The 16131-nt window shown below is 44.8% G+C and overlaps 1 protein-coding gene across 3 annotated transcripts in view; it reads right to left on the bottom strand.

Annotated features, from left to right (window-relative positions):
• ANKMY1 (ankyrin repeat and MYND domain containing 1) overlaps positions 1-14087 on the bottom strand; it is a 54215-nt gene extending 40128 nt beyond the window's left edge. For 2 of the 3 annotated variants that reach the window (XM_029911135.1, XM_029911137.1), the window contains exons 1-4: positions 13856-14087; positions 5946-6092; positions 2874-3340; positions 1356-1572 (exon numbers count right to left, since the gene is read on the bottom strand). In XM_029911135.1, coding sequence (XP_029766995.1) covers positions 1356-1572; positions 2874-3340; positions 5946-6092; positions 13856-13999 — 975 coding nt within the window. In that variant the 5' untranslated portion in view covers positions 14000-14087. Of the gene's footprint in view, positions 1-1355; positions 1573-2873; positions 3341-5945; positions 7205-13855 lie in introns of those variants that run through there. The other variant, XM_029911136.1, reaches the window with a different exon arrangement.
• Between the last annotated feature and the right edge of the window lie 2044 nt (positions 14088-16131).

Below are 16131 nucleotides of genomic sequence, written 5' to 3'. Positions count from 1 at the left end.
CATGTTGAGGTACACAAGGCAGCTAAAGAAGCCCCAACAGTAAAGATATAAGTGAAACCGCCCCTGATCACAATGTATCCTATTGTAACAAAGAAGGATCTTTCAGTTCATATGGTTGATCTGAGGGGCATCTGAGAGCTGATCCAGAGAAACTATCTGCCAAGAAATGCACCATTGATCCAAAATATAGTCCCGCACTGCCTGTTGCCGCTGGTCCTTGGAAACGTTGTGGCTGATGGACTGTCTGTAATACACTGAAGTCAATGGAGTTTCACCCACTTACATCAACTAAGAAATCTGACCTGTTAAACTGGAGTAGATACTATTGGTGGGCACTTCAACTTGTCTTACATTAGCGAGCTACCTGAGAAACACACTTCATTTAAATAAAATATTTTTCATGCTGACTTTTAAAAAGCAGAGAAGACTTAACTGTTGCAAAGCACACTATAATGGAACTCAGGAATCAAATACTACAATTCGCTGTATTAATACAACATTTTGGCAGTGAGGATTTCAAAATCAAAACTGTCAGGATATTCAAAGTTATTGTTGCCAGAGCAACTATAACTCTGCCACATTGCACACACTGTAAAGGGCAACAGTTTATGTGCATTAGGTTACATTTTGTCCTCAGATATATGCTCAATTTTGACTTTCTGTGTTACAGTGGACAAGTCACTTAACCCCTGTGCCTTCAATACTCTCCCCCCGAAATCTACTGTACAGTCACAGGACTGCTGGGGGAAGAGGATTAATGTCTACAAAATGACTAAAGCTCATGGGATGAGAGGCCTATACAAAAAGAGAAAAACTATAATGTTCTAAAGACTTTAAAAAAAATCACTAGCAAAAATCAAATTAATTTTTTAATAGATGTAAGGTGCCCAGAAGGCTAGGCACTGATAAATGTTTAAATAAGGAGCCAAATTCTTCCCACAGATAAACTGAAGTCATGCATACATCATAACTTCTACCCACAACCAGACTGTAACCCACCCCACCCCCCACACACCCCCCAAAAAACAAAAAAAACAGATCCCTTCTGGGTTTGAATACAGTCTGGAACAAGAAAACAGGGGAGAAAGGCAGGGGGCAGTTTCAGGGATTTAAATCCAGCCCAGTGCAACACCCAAATTGGAAGGATTTAGAATTTTAGGCTTGGAGTCATCTTTAATATTACAGAGGGATACATTTTACAGATTTTTTTTAGCATGTTGTTCAGCAAGCTGTCTTTCCTTAAAGATGTTTGCTATTGAGTCTCACGCATTTACTGAATAACAGAGAGAGACAGATGCAGTAGCAATAAAAAAAATGGTCATTCACAGAGGGAAGAGTCACATTTGGGGTCTTACAGCAGCAGCAGCAAGTGCAGTGTATCCATGCGTGTCAGCTACATCTGGATGAGCTAAGCTGTCCCTCAGAATCTCATAAATGCTATTGAAGTCTCCTGCTGCTGCCTTCTGAATCAGCTGCTCTGAAGCAAGCTCTTTGGGGCCCTTGGGTCCAAAGGTGTCTCGGCTTCCATTCAGAATGATGTTGATATCCCAACTGATCTCTGTTTGACAGTGCCTCAAACAGAGGAAAGAGAAAAACATTAAACAGCTGGAGAGTCCACATTTAACGTAAACAGCTATGCAGCAGATACCTGTTATACCACAGAGCTTTTTTAAAAAAAGCCACTGATAATAAAGATTATTGTCAGGTAACATGGGAGAAGAAGGATGGCAACCATTTAAAAAAACTATTTCAGACCATTCAATTTTGCTCCCATCATGGATAGAGCATAAGGGAGTTAAAATGGTCCAAGAGCTGTAGTATGGGGGACATTAATCTTATTCATGGAAGGGGTTAAAAACATCCAGCCCCAAGAATCTGGATGTTTGCAAGTGAAAATTAAATACCAAGCTCTCCAAGGTTGAAAAAGGCCACATGGTGTGCTTAGAACAGGGGTCGGCAACCTTTCAGAAGTGGTATGCCGAGGGGTGCCGGGTGCAGCAGGGAGCTCAGGACAGGGAGTTGGGGTGTAGGTGTACAAGGGAGCTCAGGGCAGGGAGTTGGGGTGCAGGAGGGGTGCGTGGTGCAGGCAGGGGGCTTACGGCAGGAAGTTGTGGGGCGGGGTGCAGGAGGGGTTCAGGATCCGGGGTGGCAGCAGCGCACACCAAGGCCAGGGCAGGCTCCCTGCACGCCTGCCCTGTCCCCGGCCCCGTGCCACTCCAGGAAGTGCTGCGGCCCCTGGGGTGGGGGGGGCAAAGGGCTCCGCATGCGCTGCCCTTGCCGCGCCTCCGGGTACCTCCCCCGAAGCTCCCATTGGCCACGGTTCCCCGTTCCCAACCAATGGGAGCTGTGGGGGGCGGTGCCTGGACGCAAAGGCCCGGGGGCCGCAGGGACGTCAGGCTGGCCACTGCTGAGAGCAGCGTGGGGCCTGCGGCGTCACGGTGGGCAATCCCGCAGGCTGAAACCAAAGCCCTGAGGGGCCGGATCCGGCCCGCAGGCCGTAGTTTGCCCACCCCTGCTGTAGCATAATGGAGTCCCCAATCTAGGTTGGGACTGCTAGGCATTCTATAATGCAAATTAATAATAATGATGTTTTTGTAGGCACATACCAGGACCTGAGTTGATGGTATATTTCAAGGAAAGAGGTTTCCTTTAGGTTAAGGAAGTGAGAGAGGAACATGCTGTTTGTTTCACAAAACCTCATTTGCAGTTTGTCAAATGACTTTCTAAACTTAGTCATGGACAGTAGAAATTATTCTGTGAAGCATGACTTCTGTACCACAACTTGTGCTAAAGATGATCTTTGCAATAGTCTAAAAAGAAAATCCCATATATATCCCAACAAACACAAATCACACACAAAAATCAATAGCTACCTGTATTTATAGATGTGCTTCTGCATTCTAACCATTAAAGGGCTTGTGTTTTTAATAGGCCATGGTTCTTCATCATACAACTTTTTGTTGTTCTGAAAATATTGGGAATCAAACTCTTTACGGAAGGTGCGAGTCAGGGGAAGGTGATCTGTATCAGTTGAGTATATGTACATTTTTTCAGGCAATGTGTAACTGTCATCTAAAAGGAGAAGTTTGTAGTTGTAGAAAAATGGGTCCTGTTCCTCATTCAGATCCCAAAATGGAATTTCCTCATTAGAAAGATACTCTCTCTGGGAATCAGCATCAAAATAGCTGTAGTGTTCTGGGTAATCCGAGAGACAAAAATGTCCAGGTATTTCAGTACACAGTTTAATTATGTGATTCCTGAGCCACAAGCCAACATCTTGAGAGCCATCTGGATAGCTCTGAACTCCTGGTCCAAATCGCTCATCAGCCTTGTATAGTCCCTTAGGAGAGCAATAGGTTTACTAGTATTAGAGAAGACATATAGGTCAGACATACTACACAACTTACAGCCTGGCTTCCATTTAAAAGGTGCAAAACCAAATTTCCTTGGTCTGACATTACTGTTCCAGTGTCAATTGCCTATTGACATTTAGAGCAATCTAAGCACCTGACAAGCTGCTCAACTATTGTATTCACTTTGATTGGTCACACTGGAACTGCATTAATGGCAATACATGAAACCCATTGGCTGAAGTAAGGTAGGATGGGTGGCTTCACTGAAGGCAATGGAGCTACAGGTTTTAATTAGGACCATTGAGACGCTTTTATTCACTGTTCAAGAATATTCATACAGCTCAAGCTTTATTCTTACAAGCATTTGCAGAAAGTTAATTTCAGCCTTTTGTAGCTTTGTTTGTTTCATCAAGAAACCAAGTTTGTTTCATGAGTAAGTGAAATTAGTTTGCAAAGGAAGCAGTTTATGAAGATTAGGTCATTCAGAAATACTGTTTGATCTGCCACAGAGCTCAGGTATCAAGCCCTCTCTACACACTACTTGTCACGAGCAGTTGAGGAGTTGTTAGCTCAAATACACTCATAAAAAACAATTCACTTTTGAATTAAACAAGTTTGTACAGATTATGATCAGTTTGTGGACAACTTGAACAGAAGGGATCCGTTCTCTGACTATGCTGTTTGCAATAAGTAGTTCTACCACCTCTAATAGAGTCAACCAGACTTGAAAATTTTCAGTCATTTCATATCTTGACACTTGAAACCTTGCTCCCCTCAAGTCTACTCAGAACATTGTTGCTAAAGTCATCTTCCTGGCTCATCACCCAGACCTGATCAACCCCCTCTCTGAGTCCCTCCACTAACTCCCCCTTCACCTTCACATTAAACTCGCTTAAGTCAGATCCCCAGCTGATGTAAAATAAGCATAGCTTCATTGGCTTCAGTGGAGCTACACGGATTTACAACAGTTTGGGATCTGGCCCCTGGTCTTTAACTGTAAGGTTCTTCATAACATATAGCCCTACACTTCCTAGCTCATTTACTAACCTATAGTGCCACTGATCCTTGCCTTTGCTCCACCAGCATTCCCAGCTTTTACTATTCACGAGTCAGTGTCTGCTTTAAAACAACTCCATGTTTCCTTTCTCTCCCACTGCCCCTTATGCCTGGGGGAAAACTCCCTGAATAAATCTGTAGGGACACTACCTCATCCTCCTTGTGACTCCCCTCCACTGTGATGCCTCAAAACCCAGATTGCTCATCATGGCTCTGCAGCTGACAAGCTGTGACTATCCCTCCTTCCCTTCTTTCATTCCCTTACGTCCTTCTTCCCTATCTCTATCCCCAACTTAAAAAGAAAATTACAATCCATGTAGCTAACCAAGCTGGGCCAATTCTTCACTGGATTCAATTGCTGGTATGTTGTATCCCCATCCCCTACCCTTTGATGTCTTTCCACCTTCAGGACAGGTTTTGTCTCTTTTCTAGGTCTGTATAATACCCAGCACAACGGGAGCCCCGATCCCAACTAAGATGACCAGACATTTGTTAAGCCTACTAGTGGAGATGAAAAATACTAGTGCTCGCTATCTCACACACACATCTCTGCAGTTTAAAGGATCACCCATCGTGTAAGACTGCCAGTCAATTTTCTATTTAATAAACTTCACCTGCCTCGTGTGTTTTTGGGACACCTTCTGTCCCTGCTTGGCTTCACTCCTCTTTCATTCCTTCTGTGCATCTTGCTGCACTGTTTTGTGTGCACACTGTTTCCTCTCTTCCTTCCTTCCCACTCCGCCTCCTTACGTCCTTTCCCTTTTCCTTCCTACACTGGGTTCAGTCCTCTGCCTCTTTACATCTGTTGTGTGTCGTCTTCCCCAATCCTCCCTCAAATATTTCTCTGCTCTGTAAACGCATCCTCTCAATCACTCATTTGCCCATATTGCCCCCGCCCCTTACCACCTCTCCACCAGCTCCTGGCTTCCCACTCCCACCCATGCAGATAACAGTGGCAGCCTGGCCCTCTGCTTCCCAGCTCACCTACATTGGCTGAAAAAGAGAACAGCAACATCTACTCTGCTCTCCTCCTGCTCCCTCAACAGGAAAACGAAAACAATACAGACACCTCCCTCCCATCAGGCCTTTGCTGCCTGGTCGCTTCCTTCTTAAAGGAGCGTAACACCAGGGCCACTCTGCTCCTAGGCTTATCACTACCTTAAGAGACAAGAACCTGCAACTCCAGCTGTCCTGTTCCCTGCCCATCAACAGACACACTCCACAGTGGTATTTGCCTCTGGCACATGTTTTTTGAAGCCCTGGCTCAATTGAGGCTCCTATCTTTGGTCATTTCTGTACAAGGCATGAATTCAAGCAACTACTTTAGAAGTTTTAAGCTTCTTTTTTTTTTCTTGTTGGTATTTTATTACCAGAGTGCAAGTTTTAGCCATTAATGATCTGCACATGCTTCAGAAACACATTACAGCCTTCACACCCAAGCTTCGTGGGAAAGCCACAGAGACCATGATGGCAGCACAAACTTATATTCTGTTAGTGCTATCAGTCATTAGAATACATTCAATTTCATCCTGTTACCTGATAGTTTCTGCCATCCTGGAATTCCATGGTCCCATATCCTTCTTTATGGCTAAGATAAAATGAACCGGTAAATTTGGAACTGTCGGGCCAAAAATACATCCCCTTGCCATGGCGATGGTCCTTGTAAAACTGCCCCACATAGCTCTGTAACGCACCAAAAAAAGAGGAAAGTGATACAGCTGAGGGAAGAGAAATAAGTGGCTTGTAATTGTTCCTCACTACAATGGAGCAATACTAGAGAAGACGCCCACACAAGATCTTGATATATACAGAGTGCCTAGCCATTATGCATTTGGAAAACTGGCCAAAATCCTGGTCCCATTGAAGCCAATGAAAAAACTTCCCTCAAGTTCAACTAGGCCGGGATTTCACCTATTATTTTTCCAGTGACATATGGTAGCGCCTGTAACTCCCAACAGTTTAGAAGGAGATAAGTCCAAATGTCCACACATTCAAGTGCCCCAAGTCACAGCGAGACACAGAGTAAGCCAGCAGCTATTTAAGCGCTCAGCAGCTGACCCAGCCCTTGTGTGTACATATGAAATAGGGAGGTATTGAAGTTGCAGTACCAGGGAGATCCAGAGTATCCACAGAAACGTATGTTTGGCTTAAAATCAGGTGCACACGCTATACATGTATGCCCAGTTGCAGACCAGAGATGGGTCTGCCTGGAGCAGCTGTCTCCCACTTACCTACTCTAACCCAAAGAAGCCCTGTGTTGAAAGAGACATCACCCCAGGCCCTTCATCCTTCACTGATCTCACCCTGGCAGGTCAGTCATCCATCCATCACCCCGTTCTCTCCTACCAGATTCCCAGGCCACTAACCCCTGGAAGAAGGAGTCTCTGCTCCCCCACAGCTATTCTTAGAAAGCCCCAGGTACACAGTTGACCCTGAATCCTATTATAAAGTCTGACAGTCGGTTCCCACTGGAGCTAGACTAAGCCAGAGGGACTTGCTGGCTCCCTCTAGTGTGCAATCCTGAGAAAACAGCCCTCTATACCTCCAGAGAGCCCAGTCTAACAAATGAAGTGTGACTTGGTGGGTAGGACTTGCACCATAACAGCTGTTAGTCAAGGTAATACATTTTTATACACGGATACATATGAGAGGGAGAGGTAAAAATCTGGTTACAACTTTAACAGGGAATCTACCTATTCTTCATAATATAACCACCATATTTTAAAAAAAACCAAAAACCTAATTGATCCTTCTCATTTTTGTAGGGGGATAAACCTCAATATTGATGAAAAATGATTAATGAAATTACAATATATAGAGCTTCCAAATTTAAGTTTTAACTGATTAAAAAAAAAACATAATACAAAAAAAGCCAACATCAATGTTTATTGGATAAACATCAGAATAACACCAGAAATGGTTACTTAATCACAGAAATGTAGGACTGGAAGGGATCTCGGATAGCTTATCTAGTCCAGTCCCATGCACTGATGCAGGACTAAGTATTAGACCATCCCTAGCAGGTGTATATCCAACCTGTTTCTTAAAAACCTCCAATGATGGAGATTCCAATACCTTCCTAGGTAATCTATTCCAGTGCTTAACTATCCTTACAATTAGCAATTTTTTTCTAATGTCTAACCTAAATCTTCCTTGCTGCAATTTAAGCTGACTACTTCCTGTCCTGTCCTCAGTGGATAAGAAGAACAATTTATCACCTTCCTCTTAATAACAACCTTTTACATACTTGAAGACTGTTATGTCCCCTACCCTCAGTCTTCTCTTCTCCACACTAAACAAACCCAATTTTTTCAATCTTCCCTCATAGGACATGTTTTCTAGACTTTTCATCATTTTTGTTGCTCTCTTCTGGACTTTCTCCAGTTTATCAACATCTTTGCCGAAGTGTGGTGCCCAGAACTAGACACAATATTCCAGCTGAGGCCCTATCAGTGCTGAGTAGAGCAGAAGAATTACTTCTCATGTCTTGCTTACAATACTCCTGCTAATACATCCCAGAAGAATGTTCGTCTTTTTGCGACAATATTACACTGTTGATTCGTATTTAGCTTGTGATCCACTATAACCCCCAGACCCTTTTCAGCAATACTCCTTCCTAGGCAATCATTTCCTATCTTGTATTTGTGCAATTGATTATTCCTTCCTAAGTGTTGTACTTTGCATTTGTCCTTATTGAATTTAAGGATGCCCCCTCTCCCAAGGTAATGAGTCCCCAATGGAGGTTTCTGATTACATTGTTCTGACAGAATCCCTTGCTGAAGAAACTACAGGGCAACATTCATGATTACCACAGATGAAACTATGTCCAAAGGGAGCTAATAGGAAGCACAGATAAAGCCCCATGTTCAAGAACTAAACCTTTCAAGCCTGCAGAACTAATTGCACTATGAACAGAGAGAGGGAGGGTCCAGGCACAAAACTGCCTTTGACAGTAGCATCTGCAGGAAAAGGAGAAATGAGAAGCAGATTTGGGGGCAGGGGGCTTGGGTTACCTCTGCTGGAGACAGTGAAAGTGATTCTGTTGTGCTGCGGTGGTTAATCCTACAGAAGGCATTCAACTGTACAAAGAAAGGAACAGTGAAAAGAAGAGAGTTGAGAAAAGGGCTAAGATGCAGCTGAAACACAGCCTAAAGAACAATAGAGAAACAAAGGTGAAATTCAGTGCTAAACTGTATGCACCCCTAGGCCAATCAGGAGATGAGTCCCAGCCCAAGGACCCCAAAAAAAAGCAGAGTATGGAACTGACCATGCAAGGCTAAGAGTGAAATATCTCAGCAGACAGCAAGTGAACAGCCCAGGGGAAAATGAGCATCTAAGACTGACAAAATGGAGTGACCCAGTGAAGCACAAGAAGTGTCCAAGAGCAACCAGGGAAGGAGCAGCACAGCAAGTCTGCCAAGAGCAGAGACGGAAAAGAGCGCTGAATGGCCAGAGGGAACGGAGCATCTGCAGGCTGATCTCAAGGAGGGGACCTGGAAGGCCAAGGTCACTTAGAGAGACCATAAGAGAAAACAATTATAACTCTGATTTCATTCTTTACTCTCCTTGTTCCAGAGAAAGTGTTAATAGGTAGGTCAATGTTCCCAAATTCATTCCTCTAAAAAGGGCCAAAGCCCTTTGGGAAGGCTTCACTTTGTACATTTATGGCCAGTGGAAAGAAACACAGATGGCAGCAACTAAGACTTGGATGGGGGGTCTCATATTAAACAACACCTTTGCTTCGTGCTTGGAGGAAAGAGGAAAGATGGTATTGAACTGTTCTTACTAATGTTACATTTCTTTCCTTAAAGGAATATATTGCCACTGCGGTTTTTATAGCCCAATGTCTCAAAGGAAAAGAAATTTATCTTCCTGTTAGTGCTTCAAAAGATCACACAGATATGGTATAGAAAGGTACCAAAGCCTTCTAGTAACTCGGCACTGGCCACAGCCCAGGAGTGAAGTGTCATCAACCTAACAGTTTTAATTTAATTCATATACAGCAAAACCTGAAAACACTGATTTATCAAATACTCTGATCTCCAAGACAACTAGTGCAACAATTCTCACAATTTCTGAGAGAGATGACACCGAAGTGGGTGAGGTGATATCTTTTAATGGACCAACTTCTGTTGGTGAGAGAGACAAGCTTTCAAGTTTACACAGAGCTCTTCTTCAGGTCTGGAGATTTCTAATAATTTCTAGGTTAGTTTTCCTCAGGCAGGCTGCCATTTATGTAGGTTTGCCAGGCGTCTATTTTTCGACTGGAACATCCAGTCGAAAAGGGACCCTGGTGGCTCAGCAGTGCTGACTGGGCCACTAAAAGTCTGGTTGGCAGCACAGCAGGGCTGAGGCAGGCTCCCTGCCTGCCCTGGCTCCAAGCCAGCTCCCAGAAGTGGCTGGCATGTCTGGCTCCTAGGTGCAGGAGCTGCAGGGACAGCGCCTGTGGGCACGAGCAGCGCATAGGGCCTTCCCCCCCCCCAGCCCCTCTGCCTTGGAGCTGGACATGCTGGCTGCTTCCGGGAGCCACCTGAGGTAAGCACCACCCAGAGCCCACACCCCTCTTCTCTCCCCCAACCCCCTCCCACACCCAAACTCCCCCCACCCCCGGAGCCCGTACTCCACGCCCCCTCCTGCTCCCCAACTCCCTGCCCCAGCCCACACTCTGAACTCCCCAGCCCCAACCCCCTCCTGCACGCCAAACCCCTCATCACCGGCCCCACTCCAAAGCCCGCACCCTCAGCCGGAGCCCTCACCCCGTCCCGCACCCTATCCTCACCTCAGAGCCCCCTCCCATATCCTGACCCCTCATTTGTGGCCCCACCCCAGAGCTCGCAACCCCAGCAGGAGCCCTCATCCCCTCCCGCACCCCAACCCCCTGCCCCAGGCAAGTGAAGGTGGGGGAGAGCGAGCGACAGGGGGAGAGGGGGTGGAACAACCGGGAGTGGAGCCTCGGAGAAGGGGCGGGGCAGGAGTTGGGGCAAGGGTGTTCAGTTTTGTGCGATTAGAAAATTGGCAACTCTACATATGTGAGGAATTTCTCAATAAATCTTTTTCACATCTAATTTAACAGGGTCAAAGTCCATCTTATAAATAGCAAGTTACAGCTAACTGCATAGAAACTCCAACAGCTCATGATAATGTTCAGTATATTCACAGAAAAAAGGAGAGAGAAATTTTAATTTTTATGTTTTCACAGGGTATGAACCTATCACCTTTATAATATAAGGCAGATAGACACATCCTCCACTAGGCTACATCCATGGGAAATTACAGTGATTAAATTAGCAAGAGAACAGCTCACCTGATCAATGAGTGCAACAGAAACATATTGAGAATTACTAACATTAATAAAAATGGAACATAAGAGATAATGTTCAAACAAGGCGAGTTCCCCACTCCAATCCAGGATCTATCTGCTTGCAAAATTTCATTAAAATTAGACTTATTACTGTATATTAGTTTTACTTCAATCAAAAGTGGTGGTTCTGCAAGGTGCTGAGCATATCTCTGAATTGGAACTAAAATTAATTTTTCTGCTAAATGATTAAATGTAATTACGCATCAAAAATGTAGCGATCTATTGGACAAAGGGAAGAGATATAAACAGAATACACTCTTAACTAGATTTGAAGTCACTAGCTTTGAAATAGTCAATAAGCTACACCATAGCTGGCATCCATGGAAATTTTACGTATTATTTTCAGGAAAAATATATTGAAAATTGCAAGAAAAAATAAAGCAAATATGGGTTACAGCGTTCAGGCCATTCCCTAGTTCACAGCAAGACCTATATGCTTGCATGTATTACCTGATTTATGGGACAGACTAGCCCTGCAGGTGGCTAGAAAAATATATGTTTGCTCTTGCAGGGTTTTCTATGAGGCTTCCCCTTACAGGGAAATGGCCCTACAGAGTTACAGGGGCTGTGGAGGCACATGGAGAAAGGACTCCCTAGATCTACAGACCCAGGAGCCATCTCCATGGATGGCTACCCCACCCCCCCACCGGGCCTTCCACTCTGCTACCAGCTGCAGGGATCTCTCCCATGTCTCACTCTTTAGTAACATTAGGCTCTTAGTAAATATTCTCATTGTTATTTATAGCACTTTACAGTTTGAACACATGGACAAATGTTAGTCATTTGTCACAGCATCCGCATGAGGTAAGCAAGCATTACACTCATTTTTAAAGCATAAAAACATATCTTATGATTCATTCTCACACTACTTGTTTGCATCACAAGAATGCTACTATACCTATTTACAGACAGTGAAACCAACACAGAGACAAACATCCTGATCTTGTGCCCGTGCATACCCAAAACTACCAACAAAGCTGTTGGGATATCTGGGTGTGCCAGGAGCATAGGATAGGGACCTAACTGACGTGCTCAGAGCCGCACAGCAAGTCAATGACAGAACTAGGATTAGGAGACAGAGTTCCTAGTTCCTAGTCTCAGCCGACTAGAAAATACTGCTTTATTAGAGCAGTACTGACTGCGCCCCAGGTCCTAGATCAGGGCCCCATTGTGCTAGGTGCTGTACAAGCACAAAACAACAAAAAATGGTTCTTGTTTCTCCATCGCAATTTCTGATGTAAATATCTGAGGGCAGTTAATAAGTTTCACAAATTCAGCAGGTACCACTAAGTGAACCTGGCATCTTCCCACCACAATGCAATCATCTTCTAATATGATAAATCTATAGATACTCAGACTGAGGCCATGCTAAACCTTAGAAGTAATAGAACAAACTGATTTACCTGCAACCTTGAATCCTGTTTCATTTTTACTGTGATTATATTACTAACCAGCAGGTGGAGACACACAACCACTCTAAGAAGTAACAGTGTGTCGTTGAGAGTTCTCTTGACTGTTATAATGACCCAGCAATGAAAATATAAATATGAGAGTAAAGCACCTGTTTCACCTCTTCCTGCTTATTTAAAAAAAAAAAAAAAGCTGGAACTGTCTATCTAGTTTGGTGTAAGCAAGAGTAGCAGAAAGATGCAAGTGTAAGTAAACATTTGAATTTGTAGCATATTTCCTTATACACCTCTAACCCGATATAACGCGACCCAATATAACACGAATTCGGATATAACGAGGTAAAGCAGCACTCCGGTGGGGGGCGGGGCTGCGCGCTCCGGTGGATCAAAGCGAGTTTGATATAATGCAGTTTCACCTATAACACGGTAAGATTTTTTGGCTCCCGAGGACAGCATTATATCGGGGTAGAGGTGTACTTCTTCACCAGATGGGTTTGCAAAAGTAGACTCTCTAGTATATTCCAACTGTGTAACAGAGGGGTAAATTTGTGATTATGTTTGACTAATCCATTGCACAGTAAACGTTTTGAATGTCTAGTTCACACAAAGTCAGACCACGTATAAAATGCCAGTATTAGTGAGAGAAGGATTTATTCAATGTAATATTAGTCCATAGCAAACATGAATTTGAGCAAACTTCCCAAAGGACTATTAATATTAACTTTTAAGACCATAGTTCTCCAGCGAAAAGTAACATACGGGATGATCTCTATCCCATTTAGAGTAATCAGACTGGTATATCAAAAAGGCACTTCTCAACAACCACAACATCCTATATTAAATTCAAGACAAAAAGTAGATGTTGGATTTTTAGAATGTACTGTGAAAGAAGAATACAGTAGGGCAACTAGGGGAACAAATGATCAAGACCAAAGTGCAAAAGGACAGTATGAAAGTCAAGGCCTAAAAGGTGAAACGGTGGCATGATCAAACTGCTAGAGCACTCGAAGGAGGAAATACCATAGTGAAATCTTGATTTCTTTCTAAGATGGCTGATAATGCACAGAAATAAGATAATATCTGAATAAATGCCATTGATGGTAGCCTACAAGTAATGTCAGGTACATAAAATGACTATTAGCCAAACTTATATTGGCATTAACAAAATGATGGCTGAATATCAGATTGTAAACTAATTTCCATCCTGCCTTAAAACTGAATTAATATTTAAACCTTAAAAATTCTTCATCCAATATTAAAACCACAAGCACCAAAGCAAACGCAAACTAGTTTACATTTCTGATATTTGGATCCCACACAGTTAATGTTTCATTCTGTAACTATTTGGCAACACAGTGGCTGCCAATAGGAGATACTGACATACCTATTTTATGTTAATAACTTTAGCAGAACTCCCAGTTTTAGCATGAGGAGCAGTGCTAGCTGAACTTTCAGTATACTGTGTTGTGCGCCATAAATGCAGCATTTGTAAAAGGCAAAAATATACATCCTATTTGGCAGGCAGAAATTTATTTCTTTATTACACTTTTGTATATTGACTTGAAGAGTGAGAATCTTACCAATATGTCTTCCTTGACATCGCTAAGTACAAATCAAACCTGCCATCAGATAGACATGCTCTTAATGTAAATTTTAAATAGAATAAACCAGTTTACCTCACCATTGACCCATGAGAATTCTCCATAACCAAGCTTTAGATCAAACCCAAATTCCCCTTTGTAACTGGAACCATCTGGCCATTCCTGAATGCCACTTGTGAGTATGATCCTATTACTCAGGTCATCTTCAGTCAATTTCATTAACTGTCCACCATCTTTTTCAGTCTGAGATTCTTCCTCTTCGTCAAAGAGATTGGAACCTTGTTCAACATCTTCTGTTTCTTCTTCTCTGATCAGACTAGAACCTTGTTCATAATCACCTTCTGTATCTTCTTTAATCAGCCTGAAACTACACTCAGAAAGGACACAAAATTCAAATCAGAGTCCCAGACTAACACCAAATGAAGCTGCAACTATTTTCTTCACACAGAATAAAAAAATCTAACTCCAATATAACCATTCCAAACACACACTGTTTACTGCACAACACCTAATACTGATGGCATATAAAATCAAGGCACACACTGAGCGGAAAGAGAAAGCAGAGGAAAAATATTATTCCAGAAGTCCAGACTAAATAGGCTGCACCTCTATAATGAACCATTTTATAGAACAAGAAGAATAGGTCTCCTTGTTAATATAAATGAGTTAATCAAACATAGGAGATATATACACATTCATCATTAACACCTGCCATCAACACACCAGAATACTCTCTCTCCCCAACACATACACATACAAACTCTCATGTACATCCTGACATACCCAACACCCTCACATGTACAATCCCACTTTCACATCACACTCCAAGGTACCCTCCTACTTGCCGGCATACACACCCTGAACACACATGCACCCCATGCAAAGGGATGCCAACCCTCCAGGATTGTCCTGGAGTCTCCAGGAATTAAAGATTAATCTTTAATTCAGGGATCTCAAACACGCGACCCATGGAGTTATTTGCTGCGGCCCGCCAAGCTCCCCACGCTCCCACCCCGGAGTTATTTCCTGCAGCCGCTAAGCTCCGCTCACCCGCCGCCCCCCCTCCAGCGCGCCGCATCCCCGCTCCTCTGCCTACCTCCAGGTGCTTACCACCGCCAAACAGCTGTTTGGCAGCACTTAGCACTTTCCAGGAGGGAGGGGGAGGAGCGGGGAGCCATGCGCTCAGGGGAGGAGGCGGAGAAGAGGCAGGGCAGGGGCGGGGATTTGGGGAAGGGGTTGGAATGGGCGCAGGTATGGGGCCTCATGAAAGGGGTGGAGTGGGGGTGGGGGCGGGGCCGGGGTGGGTGGGCTTTTGTACCTTTATATGAAAAGGTGTCAGTGATGTGGCCCTGGGCCAATGTACTAGTCCTCATGTGGCCCTCCTGGTGATTTGAGTTTGAGATCCCTGCTTTAATTAAAGATAATGTCATGTTATGAAACCTCCAAGAATTCATCCAACCAACAGTTGGTAACCCTACCCATGCATGGAGCATGGCACATGCATGTACACAGACTCCAAGCTCCTGCACACCCTCTGCCACATGCATGTGAACACACAAACACCCCAATCCCTGCATACACACATACTTCACACATCCCACACATGTACACATACACTTGGAATCCCTGCACACAACTGCATTTCCCCATGTGCACATATATGCCCTCCAAGCCCATGCACAAATGTGTACTCCCACACGTTTGCACACATTCCAAGCTCCTGGACACACATGCACACTCCCACATGTGGGCACCACAAGCACACTCCAAGTCCCTGCGCACACACAAGTACTTCACATGCCCATTCCAACACGCTTGTGTACACACACACTCCAAGCCCCGGCACGCACAAGTACTTCACACACCCCACACACGTGCGCTCCCACACACACATGCTCTGTGCTCTCTGCCCTTCGCCCAAGCTGCAGGCGGGCCAGACCCCGGGCTGGGCACAGGAAACCCCGAGCTCCCCGACACCCACCCAGCAGCGGCAGGTGGCTCCATCAGCCTGTCCCAGCGCAGCGAAGCCCCGGCCAGCACCGCGGGCCCTACCACTGTTGGGGTGGGGGCGCTAGGGAGGGCAGCGCAGCGGTACCGCAGGGAGCAGCGGCGAGTCCAGCATTAACCCCAGCGTGGAAGAGGGGGCCCGAGCTACTACCGCCTCCAGCACAGGACGCTCCAACCCCCCTCCCCGCGAGCCCACATGGACTGTGCCAGAGTCCGGGTTTCCATGGAGACCCGTGTGTGTTTGTGAAAGTGGCCTCGCCCTCGCTCGCCGTTGGCCCCCTCCCTCCGTGGGGCGGCCCAGCAAGCCCCGCCCCCACCCAGTGCTGGAGAGCGGCGCTTCCCCC

The sequence above is a fragment of the Terrapene carolina genome, unplaced genomic scaffold (assembly GCF_002925995.2).
Source record: "Terrapene carolina triunguis isolate 2854851 unplaced genomic scaffold, T_m_triunguis-2.0 Scaffold88, whole genome shotgun sequence".
Classification (NCBI taxonomy): Eukaryota; Metazoa; Chordata; order Testudines; family Emydidae; genus Terrapene; species Terrapene triunguis.
The sequence above is the reverse complement of the archived record's forward strand: the minus strand, read 5'-3'. Positions and strand labels throughout refer to the sequence as shown.